The sequence below is a fragment of the Ostreococcus tauri genome (assembly GCF_000214015.3).
Source record: "Ostreococcus tauri WGS project CAID00000000 data, contig chromosome 14, whole genome shotgun sequence".
Taxonomy (NCBI): Eukaryota; Viridiplantae; Chlorophyta; class Mamiellophyceae; order Mamiellales; family Bathycoccaceae; genus Ostreococcus; species Ostreococcus tauri.
The window spans coordinates 514202-531971 of record NC_014439.2 but is presented as its reverse complement, the minus strand read 5'-3'; the positions used below and the strand labels follow the sequence as shown (position 1 = coordinate 531971).

Genomic DNA, 17770 nt, shown 5'->3' with positions numbered 1-17770 from the left:
GCTTGGATCGACTTGCTCGATGAGTGCGATTAAACTGTCCAAGTCCACCGCCCCACCGCGATCTCGACGCTCTCGATCGTCCGCGCCCGTCTTGGCGCCCCCATGGGCGTGTGAATTCATCGCGTCACTCGCGTTATACCCGCGCGCGCTCATCGCCTGCCGTCCCTGCGTGCTCGTCCTGCCCGCGTCTCTCGTCTGTCGTCCTCGCTCGGCCATCGGCTTCGCCTCATGCGCCGCGCTCACCGCGCCCTCGCGAACGCGCGTCCCCGCGTCTCGAACAACGTTCTCTGTCACACCGTTCCGATCTCCACTCGCCGCTATCTTGGCCCACATCGTTATTCGCGCTCGGCTTCGCTCGGCGCGCTATCCGTCTCTCGTCTCGCCCTGTCCACCTCTGCGTCGCCCTCGCCCTCGCTCGTCGTGCCGAAACCGCGTGGACGCGAGCGATTCGTTCGTTTTCTTCGTTCCGTGTTCACTATCGATCGTTCGTCCGATCGTTCGTTCGCTCCGACGACGAAACCGATCGCCTCGTCGCGTCTCGGCGTATCTTTTCCCACCCGGGACGAGAAGCCCAATCGTCACGCTCGGGTGCCACGGGCGTTGCGCGCGCGCGTCTCGAGCGCGCGCGCGTCGAGGGATGTCTCGGGAACGACCGCGCGCGATGCCGGACGTGATCGCGCGCGGGGAATCGATCGCGCTCGATCGCGACGACGACGCGCGCGCCTTCTCTGAGGGATAGGGCGACGACGGCGTGGGACGGGCGTCCCAACCGTCCCGGGAAAGATTCTGTCCGGGAGGGACTCGAGGAGGAGTCATGAGTCGTGACTGGTGAAACTTGATCATCACACGCGCGCGCGAGACAAACGCTACAGCCGGCGACGCGACGCTATTCGACGCGCTCACTTCTTTTTCGTCTTCTTCTTACCCGAACCCGTTCCCATTAAATCATCCACGTCCAGCGAACCGTCGCCCGTGACGTCGAGCTGGCGAAATCTTCCGTCGATTTTATCCACATCCTCGGCGCTGAGCACGCCTCGGGCGACAATCATGGCGCGAAGAAAATCGTACCTGTCCACGTATCCCTTATCACCGCCTTGCTCCGCGAGCCATTTCGCGCTTAAAGAGAACGAACGAAGCTCTTCTTGGTGCTTTGCCGACGCAGAAATGCTCGAACTCGCGATCTGGCTCACGGCCCAACCCATCACGCCGACGACGAATAACGCGTAGAACGAGGCAAAAATCTTCGCCTTGTCGGTCGTTGGCAGAATATCACCGTAGCCCACCGTCGTTGACGTCACGACCGCCCACCAGACACCGTCTAGGTAGGAGATTTCAGGCTCGACCGCACAAAATGTCGCGGCGCCGATGAGTAAAACGATGATAATCACGCTGACTGGGTGATACACGACGCGAACGACGGGATGCGGCGCAGCGGACTCATCATGCCCAGACTTCGCATCCTCAGAGAAACGCGAGAGATCTTCTGCACTTAGAATGTTTCCAAGTTTTTGGCGCAGCATCATCAAATCCTTTTCCATCGATTGCTCGAGGCGTGCTTGCGCGGCGAGTTCGCTCGCTTCCTTTGCCGAGATTATCAAATCTGTGATTTTCGAAATCACCACCGTCGCGAGCGATATTCCGCTGATGATGACGAAAATCATGAAAACCTTGCCTTTGTCCGTCGTGGGCGTGATATCACCGTATCCAACCGTCGTCACCGTGATCGCCATGAAGTAGAACGCGTCCACAAAGCTGAACTCGGCGCCGCTCGAAGAATCAAACGCCTGTAATCCAAGAATGGCCACGAAGATGTACACCAAGAACAGGATCCAGAGCTGTTGATACACCACCTCGGACGCCTTAGCCATGTATCGCTTGAGTATATCGATGATTTTCTCCGGCTCGCGCGCTTCTTCCTCTCTCAGGAGCGCCTCCTCCAGCGCTTCCTTTCTCGAGCGCTGCCTCATCAACGCATCCTCGTCCATCTCTCCCATCATCGCCGCATCCGATCCCGAGCGAGAATACGATCTCCCGAGCTCCAAATCAGCGCCCGGTGACGCCGAAGCATCGTCGTTCACGGCTCCGTACGTCGTCGAAGGTTTGCTCATGCCGATGTCGATTTGTCAACACCAAATGCGACGCACGCGAGGGGAACGCGAGGGTTGGCAACCGCGTATCGTTCGCGACGACGCGCGCGCGGACGAAGAGGCGCGCGCGCGTCTCCGGCTCGATCGCGTCTCGATCCGTCGCGCGTCCGACGGTTGTGAGCGACGACCGAGTCCGACGCGGTGTCGTCGCGATCGCTTTACGCGACGCCGAGGGACACTTTCACCGGTCACGACTCAGAGATGGGTGTTTCTCATACGTTGCACACGATCCATCCATGGACGTACACAAAAATCCGCATCCATCGCCCGCGCGCGCGGCCGCGGCCTCGACGTCGTCCGCTCGCGGTCCGTCTCCCCGCACTCGCGCGCGTTCGATCGACCGCGCGTGAGGTCATTCGCGTCCGCGGAGCGCGCGCCGAGCCCGGTCGATCGTACGTCTCGTCCAAAGCCCGATGGCGTTCTCGGTCTCGGCGAAACCCTCAGCGGGTCGCATCGCCGCGCGCGTCACGCGCGCGCGCGTCGGTCGACGCTCGGTCGCCGTGTGCGCGTCGAAGAGGTATAACATTACCATTCTCCCGGGCGATGGTATCGGTCCGGAGATCATGAAGGTGGCGCAGTCGGCACTCACGGAGGCTGGGAAGAAGCGAGACGTGGAGTTCGCGTACACGGAGGCGCTCGTGGGTGGGTCGGCGATCGACGCGTACGGCACGCCGCTGCCGGATGAGACGCTGGAGGTGTGCAAGGCGTCGGATGCCGTGCTCTTGGCCGCGATCGGGGGATACAAGTGGGACAACTTGCCGAGCGCGCAGCGACCGGAGCAGGGGTTGCTCGGCTTGCGCGCCGGTCTGGGCGTCTTCGCGAACTTGCGCCCGGCGAACGTACTCCCGCAGCTCGCCGACGCCTCGACGCTGAAGAAGGAGGTTGTGACTGGAACGGATATCATGGTCGTTCGCGAGCTCACCGGTGGTATTTATTTTGGTAAGCCGAAGGGTTTTGGCGTGAACGAAGCAGGCGAGCGCACGGGCTTCAACACGATGATTTATTCCGAGCCCGAAGTCGATCGCATCGCCAAGGTCGCATTTGAGATCGCTCGCAAGCGCCAAGGTCGTCTCTGCTCCGTTGAAAAGGCGAACGTGCTCGAGGTGAGCCAACTTTGGAAGGAACGTGTCATCGAAGTGCACAAGGACTATAGCGACGTCGAGCTCTCACACATGTACGTCGACAACGCCGCGATGCAACTCATCCGTCGCCCGACGCAATTCGACACCATTGTCACCGGTAACATCTTCGGTGATATTCTCTCCGATGCCGCATCCATGTTGACCGGTTCCATTGGTATGTTGCCGTCTGCCGCCATTGGCTTGGACGGCCCCGGCTTGTACGAGCCGGTGCACGGGAGCGCCCCGGACATCGCTGGCCAAGACAAGGCGAACCCGTTAGCGCAGGTGCTGAGTGCGGCGATGATGATGCGCTACCAGTTTGGTGAAGAGGAAATTGCCGCCGCGCTTGAAAAGGCAGTGAACGACGTCCTCGATGACGGCTACCGCACTGGCGACATCATGCAGGAAGGCATGAAGCTCGTGGGCTGCCAGAAGATGGGTGAGCTCCTCCTCGCTAAGCTTTAGACGACGATAATCAGATTAGCCCTAAAATCTAATACAAACTCGGGAGCTACGGCAACGGCGTTCCAATTCTCATACCCAGCGCTGTCCTCCACGCATCCGATCGTAATCCCCCGCGACGAACGCGTTCGCCCAGATTGAACATGCGACTCAACGTACTTCGTACATCCGTTTCGGAAGCGAGCTCGTCAAGAATCGGTAGAAGGAATAACAAATGATTGTCTTTGTCGTCGTCGTACCAGGACTCGATCGGAATCCCGTTTTCGACCTGTAATCCAAACGCCTGCGGAGAGTTGTCAATGATTATCGTCTTCGATAAATCGCGACCAAGCACGCGCAAGTCCTTCATATAATTTCCCTCTATTTGTACGCAAGAATCGCGGAAGACTCTGTGAGCGATCCACTCCCGCTTCGGATCGAGCAAATCGAGCAATTTATCGGCGTAAATTTGCTGCGACGCGGTGAAAACGACAATCTCATACTTTTTAGACACCGTTTCCATGAATGTTTGCAGATGAGGTCGCGTCCTGACATTGACCTGATGAATTTCACCGTTGAAAACAACGGGAAACGAAAAGTCTGATTTCCCACCGGTATTTTCCAAGTTGGAGTGCACGAGAGTCTCGTCGAGATCGAGTACCAAGGTGTTCCTATTGTCATCCTTCGCCCGAGCCGGTAGCACGGGGCCTCGCGGGCCGTTCGTCACAGCGCACGGAGAAGAAAACTTCAAATTGTAGATGAATGCCCACGGATCGTACTCTTCGTCGTAGTCTTCGTAGGGTACCGACGCGGCTTCGTCGCTCGTCATCCCGAATCGATCGAGGTACTCTCTCGCCGACAACTGCTCGCCACCGTACAGCTCGACCTGTTTGCCATCCAAATCACCAATACTTCGCATCGCATTGTGTATCGAGCTCATGCTTAAGTTTGGTATCGCACCGTCGGGCTCGATCTCGAACTGATCATCGTCTGTTTGCTTCGACTTTTTCGACTTCGATCTACGATTTTGCTTTCTCGTGCCCCCACTGCTGCTAAAGAAGGAGAACATCGGCGAAAAAATCGTGTCGAGGAGCTTCCTCGATCCGGACCTCTTGAGCTTTACGTTTTTTGGCGACGCTAGAACGTCCTCGGCCAACTCCACCGAATCATCGTCATCGACATTGTCGCCGAAACGCGAGCTCAGATTTGTTGGCGCCACGGTTTCCGCCCCTTGTGCCCCTCCGTTTCCCGTTCGTCTCACCGTGGATTTTCTCTGCACCGAGCTCGTGATAAAAGACGCTCCCCCAATTCCCCCGACGGTCGACCTTGGCGTAGCCGCGGACTCATCTTTCGATCCCGACTGTGACCTCAGTCTCTTCTGTCCCGCCTCTGTCTCGGTGTCTGACCCGTCCCGCGGACGCTTCGCCTCGCGTTCGCTCCGTCGTAGCGACTTGAAGAGCTTCATTGCGCTCCCAACGATCCCGCTCGGCCGCCTCTCCTCGTCAGAATCAGAAGATCTACGTCGCATCGAGAGTTCATAATCGTCAGTCTCGTGAGCGCCGCCAACCGCCCGCAGACGCGCGTCCCGCTCGCTTTGCATTCTCTCGTCTTCCACCCGTTCAACGTCGTCGAACTCACTATCGCACCTCTCGTGGTCTTCAACGGTATCGTCACTCGTTTTATCTCTGTTCACTCGCGCTTTCTGTTCACGAGACGTTCGCATCGAAGGTAAAATGCGTCGAGAGAATTAATTCAATTCACCCGACGAACGTCTCGTCTGTTGCGACGAATCGGCCCTGTCTCTCACGATGCGTCTTATCGATGAACGACGGCGATGTTGCGTGAGTCGTTCACGTTCACACGCGTCGGTCGAGCGTGAGACGCTCTGGGGGGGCGGGCGGAATGAAATGGAACGAACTGCACAACTGCTCACAACTTCTCCGAGAGCCTTGTTCCCCTTTGGGAAGGCCTTGTGACAGTGAAGAGACGCTTTCCTACGCGGATGTCAAATCCTCGGCGTCTCTGACGGTGACGTCGGTTCGATCGACTCTAGGGGTGAAAAACGAACGAATCGTCTTCTGCGAGTCCTCGTCCGTGCGGTTGACGCCGAACTTGCGCTTCTGCGCGCCAGAGTGCTTGACCTCGCCGCGCGCGCACTTGGCGTACACCTTGGCGACGCCCGAGGTGAAGATGCCCGACTCCTCGAACGCCCGAGCGGGGAACCACTTGACGTTGGGAAAATCAACTGAAATCAACTCGTTCGAATGTTCGCAGTCCGCGGTCTCGACGTGCACGAGTTGGTAGTGCATCACCTGACGCACGTGCGAGAAGACGTGCGCCGCCTTGCCGGATACGGCTTCGATGCGTCGATGAGTGGACGACGCTACGAGAGCGTCACAGATGGCCTCATGAGCCTCAGTGACGTCCGATTTCGGGCGATTCGCGAACGCGTCGTCGGTTTCGGTCGCGATGAGAGAGTTTGGGAACTCCCAGAGCCCGCTCAACAAACCACCCTCGGGCCGTTTCGAGAGCAAGTACTCGAAGCCCGCCTCCTTCGTGCCTCGTCGAAGGACAACGTACGCGCGCTGTTCCTGACGCTTCTCCGCCTTCTTTGCCGTCTCTGGGAGCTCTGTGACCTTGAAAACGCCGCTTGTCTCGCGCTCTCTGCTCAAGCCCTCGCACCAGGCTGCGATCGGACACTGCGCACACTTTGGATTTGTCGGAGTGCAAACCGTAGCTCCGAGCTCCATCATCGCTTGATTGAAGTCCCCTGATCTTTCAGCGTCCACGAACGCGTCCGCGACTCTACGAAGCTCCTTTGCGGTCTCGCCCTTCGTCGGATCCCCCTTGATGAGTCTCGCGCGCGTCAGCACGCGGTGGACGTTCCCGTCCACCGCCGCCGTGCGCTCGCCGAAGGCGATGCTCGACACCGCGCTTGAGGTGTACGGGCCGACGCCTGGAATCTTCAAGAGCTCCGCTGCCGTTCGCGGATACCTCCCCCCGAGGTCCTCACTCACGTACTTCGCCCCTTTCAACAGAAAACCAGCCCTTCTGTAGTATCCCAACCCCGCCCACTCCTCATTCACGTCCTCTTGCGATGCCTCGGCGAGCGCGCGCGCGGTGGGCCACCGCGCGACCCATCGCGTCCAATACTCCGCCACGCGGTCGATCTGCGTCTGCTGACTCATGATCTCGCTCACCAACACCCCGTACGCGTATTGATCGTCACCCATAACGCTCGCCTCACCGTCGCTCGTCTCTCCTTCAAACGCTCGTTCTGTCCACATCCGCGCCGCGTCCGCTACGGTTACCGCCTCCGCCTCCGCCTCAACCTCAACCTTTACCCGTCGTCGTCTCCTCGTCATCACTCGCCACGGAAGTTCGCGCTTGTTTGCATCATACCACGCCAAAATACTTCGTCGTGCATCGTCGTCCAGCGCCCGCATCGTCGTCGTCGTCACCGTCGTCGTCGTCGTCGCGTTTGAATCATCATCCTCTTCACCCGTTTTCAACGCATCGTTCGTCGCCGTCGCCTTACCAGCGTCCTCATCGATCGTTCTCATCGACGCTTGAGAGAACGACACCTTCCCGCGTGTGCGCTCGCGAGTGTTCGACGTGAGACGGACCAAAAAACGCGGTCTCGCGATTCGCATGCGCGTCTGCGAATGAAGAGAGGCTCCGAGCGAGCGAGGCGTTCGATTCGAACGCGAATGCGAACAAGGACGCGCGTGTATCGCGAGCGGTGAAAACTGTGTCTACTAAAATCATTATCAAAGTCGTTCGTCGTCCCATCGTCGTCCCGGACGCGCGCTCGCGACGCGCTCGTCGTCGCATAAAAATACAGTCGGGCGTTCGCTCTCAGCGTCTCGCGCTCACCCGGCTCCCGTTCCCGCCCCGATTTCCATCCAACTATCCTCCACGACCGCGGCGACGCGTTTATTATACGCCCGCCTGTTCTCGTTGTACAGCGCCGCCGCCTCCGAGTTCGCCGGTGAGTTCGGATTGGGATCGCATAGGAGCGACTGTATACTGGTCAGAATGGCGCCCACGTCGTAAATCGGGCTCCACTGGTTTTGTAAAATGTCCAAACAGATCGACCCGTCGTTGTACACGTTCGGGTGGAACATCTTTGTCACGAATTTCACCACCGGCGCCTTGTTCGGATACTCTTCACTGAACGCGATCGTCAACTTAAACGTTCCGCCCTCCCACGGCGTCCCCTCCGGTCCGAAGATCACCGCGTGCCAAGACATGATGTTTGATTCGCTCGGTGTACCGCTGATCCCGGCCGGCGGGTCGGTTTGCAAGCGCTTGAAATCACGCATCAAACGTTTCCTCGCCGGCGTGCTCATGGCGTAACGTCGGTGCGTATCGAGACGAAGGAGATTCAACGAGAAGGTGGTGTCTCGGTGACTGACTGTACTGTACGTGTCTCTGACGACGACGCGTGCGGCGCGCCGCGCGACTCGCTCGGCGTCGACTCCGTCGTCACGCGTTCGCGGACGTCTACGTCGAGGCGCGCGGTCGACGAGGACGACGAAAGAGCGCGGCGAGCCTCGAAGTGAGGCTTTGGGAACGAGGGCTGAGCGGGACATCCGGGCGAGTGGACGGGTCGGTTGGAGACAAGGCGCGATGACGAGGACGATGCGCGCGTGCGCGCGCGCGTGCGCCGTTTAAAACAATGAGATGTGATCACAACTCACTTCCGCGCTTCCTCCTCGCGAATCTCGCGCTCGATTTCGGCTCTCAACATGGCTCGGATCTCGTCTCGGAGGTTGGCTACGGCGTACCGCGCGGCGGCGCTCGGAGGACGAGTCTTCGGCGCCGAAGTGCGCATGGCCTCAATCTCGCGCTCACGTACGCTCAATACTTCCTCGAGCTCTCTCGCCTTATTCGCCGCCTTCTCGCGCTCGCGCGATTCGTACAGGAGGGTGAACTCCCACGCCTCCCTTTCGCTCTCCCACGTCTCCCGCTCCCGCTCGATCTCCGCTAAATCGTCCGCACTCGCCGCGAGAGCGGCCAGGGCGTCTTCCAAATCGCGTTCTAACGTTTCTGCCCGCGCCACGGCCTCGTCCGCCGCGCGCGCGACGTCTCGCGCGAAGGCGACGATCTCGTCCGTCCCGCTCGATGTGGACGACGACGCCGCCCCTCGACGACTTCGCGACTCCGAAGCCGAAACGCTCGCGTCCTCTAGATCCATCGCCTCGATCGCGCTCGCGGCGTCGCTCGCCATTCTAAACACCTCCCCTGTCTCGCGCTGGACGAGCGATCGCGCGCGCGCCAAGGGTGTCGTCGTCGTCGTCGTCGCTCCGTTCGCTCCGAGCGGCGACAGGGCGATTCGCGTCGGGTCCACCGCGCTCTTCGCTCGCGTCGATCTCTTCGCCCCGAACGACGACGACGTGGATCGCGTCGCTTTCACCGTCTTCATCCGTCGCGTATCGTTTTCCTTATCGACCGTCGACGCGAGATCATTCACCGGTGGTGCCGATTCGACTTCCGTTCCCCTCTCAAACACATCGACGTCGATTCGAGCCTTTATCCCGCACGCGCCCGCGGAGAGGGCGCGGTTGAGCATGATGATATTATGCTTTCGACCGACCGCGCGAACGCGACGATTCTCGCCGACGCGCGAGCGTCGGCGTGTGCGGCGCGTGCGAGGCGACGCGACGTTACTTTCGCGCGAAGCGCTCACGGAAATCCTAGGCTAAAAAGTGTCGTTGAAACGAACTATGCGCTACGGAAGAGACGCTCAGTGCGGTGGCGGTGGCGGTGGCGGCGGCACCGTCATCATCGGCGGCGGCGGCGGCGGCGGCACCGTCATCATCGGCGGCGGCGGCGCCGTCATCATCGGCGGCGGCGGAATCGAGCCCGGCGGGGGAAGTCCCGCGCGAGCGCCTCCTTGGCGTCCAACACCCGCGCCGTCGGTGCGTTTGAGCGTAATCTGACACGTGTACGTCTTCACGTCGGGATCCCAATGGGTAAAAAACTTATCGGCGCCAAACTTGTCCACCTCGACGTTTGGAATCTTAAATCCGACGGTTTCGTACGGCTCGCACGCGAACAAGACGTACTGATACCGCTTATCCCACGCCTCCACCTTTTGTTCGTACGCCGACATGAACCTATACCTCGGTTTCGTCCCGCGCTCGCACTCGGGATAATCCACCTGGAACAACAGCGAGCGCTGTCGCGTCCGCGGATCGAATTGTTTCGTCACGCGATACCCCGGTCGCCCGATCTTCGTCGTCTTCCTCGGCGCAATCTTCGCCGCCCGCGACGGCGCGCTCACCCCGGCGTCCCGCGCGTCCCTCGCCGCGCGCTTCGCCAGATTTTGTTGATGTCTCTTCCCCTGCGTGTGCGCCAAGTAATTCCCTTCATTCGCGTGCAAGGTCAAGCACAGTTTACACTCGTACGACCCCAAGTGATTCTTCATGAAGTACGGATCTCTCGCCAGATCGATCGTCTCCAGGGCGAGTCGTCGGAGCCGCTCCCGTCGATCGGCGTTCGCACGCGACGCCGAGGCGACGCCGCCGCTCCCAATCTTACTCCCCACGTCTCGCGCATCCATGTACGACATCGTCGCCGTCGATCGTCCGTCTCGCGCGCGCTCGACGCGTCGACGTGTGCGTCACCCGCGCGCGCGCTCGACGCGGTCGTCTCGCGTCGCGCGCGACGGCGACGGGCGACGACGGCGGCGCGATCGCGATCGTCCGTGTGTGGGGCCCATCGACGAGTCGTGACTCATACATAGCCCCACCATCGCGCATCCACGACGCGCCATCGCGCGACGCGCCGCGCGTCGAGACCGCGTTCGGGGGTCGCGATCGCGCCCGCGTCGACCACGGCGCGCGGTGGAGGTCTCGCCGAAGACGCGGACGATGGCGACGGCGACGCGATGGGCGATCGCGATCGCGTCGATCGGGTCGACGCGACGACCGACGGCGACGCGACGGAGGACGACGACGACGACGATGGGCGGGACGGTGACGCGCGCGGACGGCGCGTTCGTTCGTGGGCACGGGCGAGCGGGTGACCGGGCGCGCGCGGGACGGCGAGGGGCGACGATCGCGCGGAGTAAGACGCCGCGGGTCGAGGCGAGGGACGGACGCGCGGCGACGGCGACGGCGCGCGAAGCCGAGGACGCGGATGTGGACGCGGACGAGGACGCGCTCGCGGACGGGGTCGAGGATGAAACGAACGATGAGGTTCGAGAGGGATTGACGATCGAGGAGCTCATGGAGGAGGCGACGGAGGAGGAGGTCGAGGAGCTCACCGTGCTCGGTAGGGTGACGGAGGGCGTGCGCAAGGCTGGGGAGAACCCGGGACTGAGGAATCTGGGTGCGCTCGCGCTCTTTTTCCTCGCGAGCACGTTGACGTACTCGTGCTATAAGGTGTACCGCAAGGCGACGAGCGGACGGGCGAAGCGCAAGCGCACGGTGAACAAGAACGTCGAGGTCGTGGAGCGCTTGAAGAACTTCTTCCCGAATGAGCGCGATAGCTTGAACAAGGGCGTCTTGAAGGGGATCTCGCTCAAGACTGGGTACTCGCAATCGGAAATCGTGCGAAAGTACCTGCGATACAAGCTCACGGAGGAGGCGTTCACGCTCGATTTCGTGGCGGACATGTTGGCTCTCAAAAAGGCGAGCGGGTTGACTAGTGGAGACATCAAGGGCATCCTCTTAGAGACGGGCGAGCGCATGTTCAAGAAGTACGGTACCCTCATGACCAACCTGGCGGGTTTGACGCAATCAGGTATGGAGCGTAAGATTGACGGCGCGGGGAAGTTTGCCAAGCTGATGTATCTCGCCGACCTGGACGAGTTGGTCGACAAGGAGGACGGATCCGAGGTGCAGCTCAAGCTCAAGGAGACGTTCGGGGCCACCGATGAGGACTATGAAAAAGTTCGAATCACCGCTCTGGGTGCGGACGAGGTCGACGTCAGCTCCTTGAACCAGATGATCGGGGCCGTGGAGAGCTCCGAGGTTGAGTCGACTGAATCTTCGCAGAGCGAAGAACAATAGTCGCCCGACTCGTCGTCGCTCGCGAATTCATTTACAATCCCACGAAGTTGCTATTTCATCATCGCCACTTAATCTATCAAGTTGTTGTCAACATCACAAGAACTCACGACGTCTTGAACGCGAGCACGTCGTCCTTTCTCTCTCGCGCGCGTCTCACACCTCAGTGTTCGACGCGTCGCACCGTGCGCGCGTGACTCTTCAGCCACACGGACGCCGTGTGCTCGTCCGTGTGCGAACACCGAACGACGTTCGTGCGTGGACGACTTCGCTCCGAACGACGTCGTGCACTGTCGAGCGAGAATTCTTTCACACTGACGAATTGTAGAATTTCCATCGTCGATCGTGATGTCCTCCTCCGAAGGGTTACCCGCGCAGTTCGCGACATCGTGTTCGGTCACAAACAGAGAAAACGTGGTGGTGTGCGACACCGGGACTGGGTTCGTCAAGGCTGGGTACGCCGGTGACGAGGCGCCGCGCGTGGTGTTTCCGTGCGTCACGGGACGACCGACGCTGCGATACGAGGAGGCGATGGCGAGCGAGGAGGCGATGAAGGACATATACGTCGGTGATGAAGCGGCGCGACGACGAGCGAACCTTGAGATATCGTACCCGGTGTCCAACGGCGTGGTGAGGGACTGGGATGACATGGGTTTGGTGTGGGACCACGCGTTCGAGCGGCTCGGGTGCACGCCGGAGGATTGCAAAATCATGCTCACCGATCCACCGTTGAATCCAAAGGCAAACAGAGAGCGAATGATGTCGACTATGTTTGAGACTTACGGGTTTCGGGCGGCGTACGTGCAGGTGCAGGCGGTTCTGACGTTGTACGCCCAAGGTCTCATGACGGGCATTGTAGTGGACTCGGGCGACGGCGTGACGCACATCGTGCCCGTGGTGGACGGGTTTTCGTTTCCACACCTCACCAAGAGACTTAACGTCGCCGGTAGACACGTGACGACGCGGATGGTTGATTTATTGACTCGGCGAGGCTATCCACTTAATCGTTCGGCGGATATGGAGACGGCTCGACTCATAAAGGAGGATTTGTGTTACGTGGCGTACGACTACAAGCGAGACTTACAATTGGCGCGAGAGACGACGGCGACGAACGCGTCGTACACGCTCCCGGATGGGCGAGTCATAAAGTTTGGTCCTGAGAGGTTTATGGGTCCGGAGTGCCTGTTTCAACCGGACCTGATCGACGTCGAGGGAGACGGAATCTCCGACCTCGTCTTCAAATGCATCCAAGAAAACGAAATTGACAACCGGCGCGCGCTGTACCAACACATCGTTCTCTCCGGAGGGAACTCCATGTACGCCGGTCTTCCATCGCGCCTCGAGCGTGACATAAAGCGACTGTATCTCAAGAATGTCCTCGATGGCGACAGAGAGGCGATGAAGAAGTTCAAGCTCAAAGTTGAGGCGCCGGCGCATCGTAAGCACATGGTCTTCGTTGGCGGCGCCGTTCTGGCGGACATCATGCGAAGTAAAGATGAGTTTTGGATATCCAAAGAAGAGTACGAAGAGCAGGGGATAGAGCGCGCGCTAAAGAAATGCGGCATGTAAGGCGACCGAAGCGTCTGTGCTACGACTACTAGTTGTCATTTGCAACCTTCTATCTAGTGTTCAGCTCTCACCGTGCGCTCAACCGATCGATATCTCCCTCGACATTCTGCGCTGAACCAATGTGAGGGGATCGACGACGTACTCCCATATCTCTCGATCGTCGTCGTCGTACTCGAATCCCAACCGCGCGAACATCGCGCGCGCGTTCGCGTTCCACTTATTCACCGTGAGCGAGCACTTCGTCGCCCCGAACTCCTCCCTCCCAATCGATTCTATCTCCTCCACGATCGCCCGTCCGATCCCGCGTCTCCTGTGGGTCTCTTTCACCTCCAAAGAGCTCACGAAGACGCTCGCATCGCCCTTTTTCGTCCTCTTCATCCAACACGCCCCTCGTCCGACGATGGTGGATTCGTTCGCGATGTCTCTCGCTACAACGCGACGCACGCCCGCGGTGGGCGTCCGCGCGCGCGTACCGACGACGCGTTCGATCACGATCGCTTTGTCGATCGACATCGCCGCCCTCGCTCACGGCGCGGTGTGACGAACGAGCCATCGCATCGGGTGGTTGCGTCTTGCATTGCTCGCTCGCGTTCGATAATGCGTCCGTCTTGGGACGGTATACGACGATCGTTCATCGCACAACGCGAGCGAGTGTCGGACGCGCTCTCAGACGCCCTGGCGACGACGTCGTTGGGCTCCGGGACGAGAGAGAACGATGTGAATGGACGGATTCAGACGAATCTCGACGGAGACGTCGGGGAGAGCGAGCGTCGGGACGGGAGCGGAACGAGTCGAACGCGACAATTCTTACGTCGAATAGCGCGACGGGACGGCGGGAACGGGACGTCGACGAAGGTGTCGGAGGGGTTTCGCGCGCGGTACGAGAGCGAGAGTGAGACGGAGAGCGCGGGGACATCCGCGGCGGAGCGGAGCGTGTTGGCGACGTGCGCGCGGGCGGAGCTCACGAACGTCGGTTCGGGGAGAGTTTTCGTCGCGATGCGAGTCATAGGTGAGCGTGGGGTTGCACGAGGGCGTCGCGTGCGAACGTCGTGTCGAGGGAAGACGAAAACACCGGTGTGGAACGCGACAAGAGATTTGCGATGTGACGCGTCGGATCGAGACGCGTTGTGCGTGGACGTCTACTTGGGACAGAGCGTCAAGGGGATTGAGAAAGCGTCTCTCATTGCGCGAGGACAAATATCGATGGCGTTCGCGTTCGCGAACGAGGGTCGGGAGGTTCCGGTACCGCTACACACGAAGCTCGAGCGTGCCGGGGCGGTCGGCACGGTCTGGATTCGAGTCACTCGAACAGGCGCTTTGCAGGGGTCGCGCAAGCGAATTTTCTTCGTTCGACACGGTGAGAGTAAGTGGAATGAAGCTCAGAGAGACATAAATTTCGCGAGCATGATGAAATTTGACCATCCACTCACTTTAGTCGGAGTGCAACAGTCTCAAGCGCTTGGCGAGCGTGCCGCCATTGCGTGCTCTCACGGTCGTGCCGGAATTCTCGTGAACGCGAATGTGTCGAGCATGTCGCCACCAACGTTGAGTCCACCGTCTTCGCCGCCTCCGTCTTCGCCGTTCAGATCGACGTCACCGGTTAAGGAGCATCAATACAGTGCTCAGGGCGCAGAGCTGTGCGCCTCGTATGAGGAGTGCTTGACGTGTTACGTCTCACCGCTTACGAGAACCGTCCAGACATCTTGTCTATTACTGCAGAGCCACCCAAACACGTTCATCGGAAAAATGCGTCAAGTGTGTTTGCAATCACTCAGGGAAATTAAAGGCGTTGGAGGTCTGGATACTGTCGGTATTGAACAAGGAGACGCTATCCTCGAACGCGCGCGAAAAAAATTGGCAGAGCTCGTGAATGACGGCGGTCACTCCGCGTCGCGTCTCAGTTCCGGAATTGCATTTGACTCTAACGATGCCGTCGGTCAGTGGTGGACGAGTGAAACCGATTCCGACAACTCGCAAGACGTCGACGAGCGCATGTTTGACTTTCTGGAGGCGATACGTTTCGACGAGGATGAAGCAGTGATCGTAGTCGGGCATTCGCTGTTCCTCCAACAGCTCATCTCCAGAATCGTCCCGACAGGCGACGTGGATGAAAGTTTGAACACTGGTTCGGTAGCGGCGAATTTACTTGATGGGTTCTCCGACCCTTTCGCTCCGAAAGATCCCTTTGAGGCGTTCGCGACGAATTCGAATTCCGGCGATATCCCATTCGTCCCGGCTCAAGCTCCGCCGGTCGTCGCAACGATCGAGCCATCTCGGAGGAGGATGAAAATTTTCGAGAGATTAATGAGCGAGAAGCTGTGTAACGCCGGATGCGTCGCTTTGGACGTCAATTTCGACGATTCTGGACGAGCCACACTCGAGGACGCGCAACTGATTTTTGGGAGCAAGTTTGTTTGACCAACTCGCTGATTGATTATGCGTTGTAACAATTATCTACTACGTGCTGCGAGAGAGTTACGAGCGATGCATCGTCAGCGAGCGTTTGAGAATCACGCGAGATCGGGCGCGCGTCGTCCACAAAAAAAGTTCACATCTCTCAGGAGCGCACTCGTGAGTTAACGCTAGGACTGATCTTCACCCGGATATCACCCCGTGCAGTCCGCCCGTCACAGTTGTCATCATCGAGATGTCGAATTCTATCGAAAAACAAGCTCAATCGCGAGGCGCGCGTACGTACCTTTCTACATCACCTTGTGAATCGTATTGACGTCGACGTATTTGTCGCTCGTCAACGCCGCGTCCAAATCCGCCCACCACTCATGCAAGAACCGTTCGGCTATGATCCTAAACCAAGGACTCCATCGTAAGCCACTCCCAGGATCCATCATCGCCTTCAGCTCGCTCGCGCTCACCCACTTCGTATCGTCGATCTCCTCTGCGTTGACGTTCATCGGAAGTGATTCGCCGCCGCGATTGATTTTTGCGAATAAAATGTAATCCATCTCGTGTTCACCCCACGTCCCGCCTTCCGGTTGATTTTCGTTTTCCGCGAACTCATCCGCGGCGCAGTAATGCAAGCGAGTCAAAAATTTGATGCTTTCCGTAGGAACGTCCTCCGCTTCTATCCCGAGTTCGTGTTTCAACTTTCTCGTCGCCGCCCGTTTGGCGCCGAGACACCTTCCCGACGCGATCGCCACGGGGTCGTCCGTCTCATCCGGATCCTGCCCCGTGAGCTGATGCGAGCAGCACGTGTTCGTCCACACACTCGGGAATGTGATCTTATTTCCCGCTCGCTGTTGCAGTAACAGACGATTATCGCAGTCGAACAGAAACACGCTAAACGCTCGATGCAGCGCTCCGCGCGGCGACTCTGAGATGAATCGGTGGGCGTTCTCTTTGCTCTCCGACCCCTGTATCTCGTCTCGTTCGCTCACTAATATCACCCGATCGTTCTTCATAAAGTCAAGCTGGGATTGCGACGCGTCCCACGTCGTCGACGACATCGCGCGCGATGAATTCGTTCGACGACGATCACAAACTCCTTCGAGGTTTCTTCGTGAAGACGACGCGCTTCGTGTGCGCGCTCGTTCGTTCGCGGCGACGCGAGCGGGTCGATTGGTGAGCGCGGATGCGATGACGCGCTCGAAGGGCGTCGCACGCGCGACTCGGGCAAGCGCGTCCCCGAGGGCGCGCATGCGAGTGAGGTGCCGGCGCGAGTGGAGAGCGAAGAGGAAAGCGCGAAGCGTCATGGAGATCGCGGTGCGCCTCCGAAGAGAGCGCGGATCGACGTGAAGACATTCGTCTACGCTCGTATGACAAATAACGTCGTTACATCAGTGCCCGATGTAATACTGGAAGAAGAAAAGTTTGAGCACCACGGCGAAGACGAAGTGCGAGGCGCCGATGAAGGTGACGAACGACATGGCAAACGCGTTCCCACCTCGCTCGCCCGCCATCGTGCGCTTACGAACGTTGCTCGTTAAGAACAACGTGCTCACTGCGGCGCATATGGCGAAGAAAATCCATCTGAAGAGCTCGAGCGGGACCGTTGCGAGGACGCACACCGGAATGAACGCGAGGACGCTGTAACCGTACAGGCACCACACATCCGACACGCGCAAGTTCTCCACGCGCGCGTAGCACGACAACATCAGGTACACGAACAACGAGAATACGAACACGTATCCGTAAATCAGCGCCGCGCTCAGACTCACCGTCTTGGCGTCGAAATCCCACCCTCGCTTTCCGTGCGAGTTGTATTTCGCCCACGCGCTCCCGAGCGCCGTCAAGAAGACGAGCGTCGCGCACCCCCAAATCGGCGCGTACAGATCGGGGTTCCCGTTCACGACTTGGTCCAAGAAATCCCCTCGATGCGGTGACGTGAACACGCTCGACGCCCGCTTGACCACGTCCTCGGTGTCGACGTCAAAAAATTGTTGATAATACGAAAGGCTGAAGATCCACCCGCGTCGTCTCTGCGGCGCCGCCGCCTCGGGATCGCTCGTCCCACCCA

At 59.4% G+C, this 17770-nt stretch overlaps 13 protein-coding genes across 13 annotated transcripts in view; 4 read left to right on the top strand and 9 right to left on the bottom strand.

Moving 5' to 3' along the window:
• Positions 1 to 899: 899 nt before the first annotated feature.
• On the bottom strand, positions 900 to 2108 carry OT_ostta14g02980 (Ion transport 2; the record flags this gene model as incomplete). The annotated part of the gene is made up of 1 exon (XM_003083087.1): positions 900 to 2108. The coding sequence occupies one exon, from the start codon at positions 2106 to 2108 to the stop codon at positions 900 to 902; it is 1209 nt and encodes a 402-aa protein (XP_003083135.1).
• A 452-nt stretch (positions 2109 to 2560) lies between these two features.
• Positions 2561 to 3733, top strand: OT_ostta14g02970 (Isocitrate/isopropylmalate dehydrogenase,conserved site; the record flags this gene model as incomplete). The annotated part of the gene is made up of 1 exon (XM_003083085.2): positions 2561 to 3733. One exon carries the CDS (start codon positions 2561 to 2563, stop codon positions 3731 to 3733), a length of 1173 nt encoding a protein of 390 aa, XP_003083133.2.
• A 46-nt stretch (positions 3734 to 3779) lies between these two features.
• On the bottom strand, positions 3780 to 5432 carry OT_ostta14g02960 (NLI interacting factor; the record flags this gene model as incomplete). Its single annotated transcript, XM_022982635.1, has 2 exons — positions 3780 to 5226; positions 5356 to 5432. The coding sequence occupies 2 exons, from the start codon at positions 5430 to 5432 to the stop codon at positions 3780 to 3782; spliced, it is 1524 nt and encodes a 507-aa protein (XP_022841400.1).
• A 271-nt stretch (positions 5433 to 5703) lies between these two features.
• Positions 5704 to 7272, bottom strand: OT_ostta14g02950 (Helix-turn-helix, base-excision DNA repair,C-terminal; the record flags this gene model as incomplete). The annotated part of the gene is made up of 1 exon (XM_003083083.2): positions 5704 to 7272. One exon carries the CDS (start codon positions 7270 to 7272, stop codon positions 5704 to 5706), a length of 1569 nt encoding a protein of 522 aa, XP_003083131.2.
• Positions 7273 to 7581: 309 nt separating this feature from the next.
• OT_ostta14g02945 (Ubiquitin-conjugating enzyme, active site) lies at positions 7582 to 8061 on the bottom strand (the record flags this gene model as incomplete). Its single annotated transcript, XM_022982634.1, has 1 exon — positions 7582 to 8061. One exon carries the CDS (start codon positions 8059 to 8061, stop codon positions 7582 to 7584), a length of 480 nt encoding a protein of 159 aa, XP_022841399.1.
• A 347-nt stretch (positions 8062 to 8408) lies between these two features.
• OT_ostta14g02940 (Zinc finger, C2H2-type matrin) lies at positions 8409 to 9284 on the bottom strand (the record flags this gene model as incomplete). Its single annotated transcript, XM_003083082.2, has 1 exon — positions 8409 to 9284. One exon carries the CDS (start codon positions 9282 to 9284, stop codon positions 8409 to 8411), a length of 876 nt encoding a protein of 291 aa, XP_003083130.2.
• A 174-nt stretch (positions 9285 to 9458) lies between these two features.
• Positions 9459 to 10286, bottom strand: OT_ostta14g02935 (Zinc finger, C2H2-type matrin; the record flags this gene model as incomplete). The annotated part of the gene is made up of 1 exon (XM_003083081.2): positions 9459 to 10286. One exon carries the CDS (start codon positions 10284 to 10286, stop codon positions 9459 to 9461), a length of 828 nt encoding a protein of 275 aa, XP_003083129.2.
• A 301-nt stretch (positions 10287 to 10587) lies between these two features.
• Positions 10588 to 11730, top strand: OT_ostta14g02930 (unnamed product; the record flags this gene model as incomplete). Its single annotated transcript, XM_003083080.2, has 1 exon — positions 10588 to 11730. The coding sequence occupies one exon, from the start codon at positions 10588 to 10590 to the stop codon at positions 11728 to 11730; it is 1143 nt and encodes a 380-aa protein (XP_003083128.2).
• A 345-nt stretch (positions 11731 to 12075) lies between these two features.
• On the top strand, positions 12076 to 13296 carry OT_ostta14g02920 (Actin-related protein 2 (Arp2); the record flags this gene model as incomplete). Its single annotated transcript, XM_003083079.1, has 1 exon — positions 12076 to 13296. One exon carries the CDS (start codon positions 12076 to 12078, stop codon positions 13294 to 13296), a length of 1221 nt encoding a protein of 406 aa, XP_003083127.1.
• Positions 13297 to 13374: 78 nt separating this feature from the next.
• Positions 13375 to 13809, bottom strand: OT_ostta14g02910 (Acyl-CoA N-acyltransferase; the record flags this gene model as incomplete). The annotated part of the gene is made up of 1 exon (XM_003083078.2): positions 13375 to 13809. One exon carries the CDS (start codon positions 13807 to 13809, stop codon positions 13375 to 13377), a length of 435 nt encoding a protein of 144 aa, XP_003083126.2.
• Positions 13810 to 13893: 84 nt separating this feature from the next.
• Positions 13894 to 15714, top strand: OT_ostta14g02900 (Histidine phosphatase superfamily, clade-1; the record flags this gene model as incomplete). Its single annotated transcript, XM_022982633.1, has 1 exon — positions 13894 to 15714. The coding sequence occupies one exon, from the start codon at positions 13894 to 13896 to the stop codon at positions 15712 to 15714; it is 1821 nt and encodes a 606-aa protein (XP_022841398.1).
• A 284-nt stretch (positions 15715 to 15998) lies between these two features.
• On the bottom strand, positions 15999 to 16760 carry OT_ostta14g02890 (Isopentenyl-diphosphate delta-isomerase, type 1; the record flags this gene model as incomplete). Its single annotated transcript, XM_022982632.1, has 1 exon — positions 15999 to 16760. The coding sequence occupies one exon, from the start codon at positions 16758 to 16760 to the stop codon at positions 15999 to 16001; it is 762 nt and encodes a 253-aa protein (XP_022841397.1).
• Positions 16761 to 17090: 330 nt separating this feature from the next.
• OT_ostta14g02880 (Yip1 domain) overlaps positions 17091 to 17770 on the bottom strand; it is a gene marked incomplete at both ends in the record, with an annotated part of 1038 nt that continues 358 nt past the window's right edge. The window contains one exon of the mRNA XM_022982631.1: positions 17091 to 17770. This exon is cut by the window's right edge and continues 256 nt beyond it. Within this exon, the coding sequence (XP_022841396.1) occupies positions 17091 to 17770 (680 nt within the window).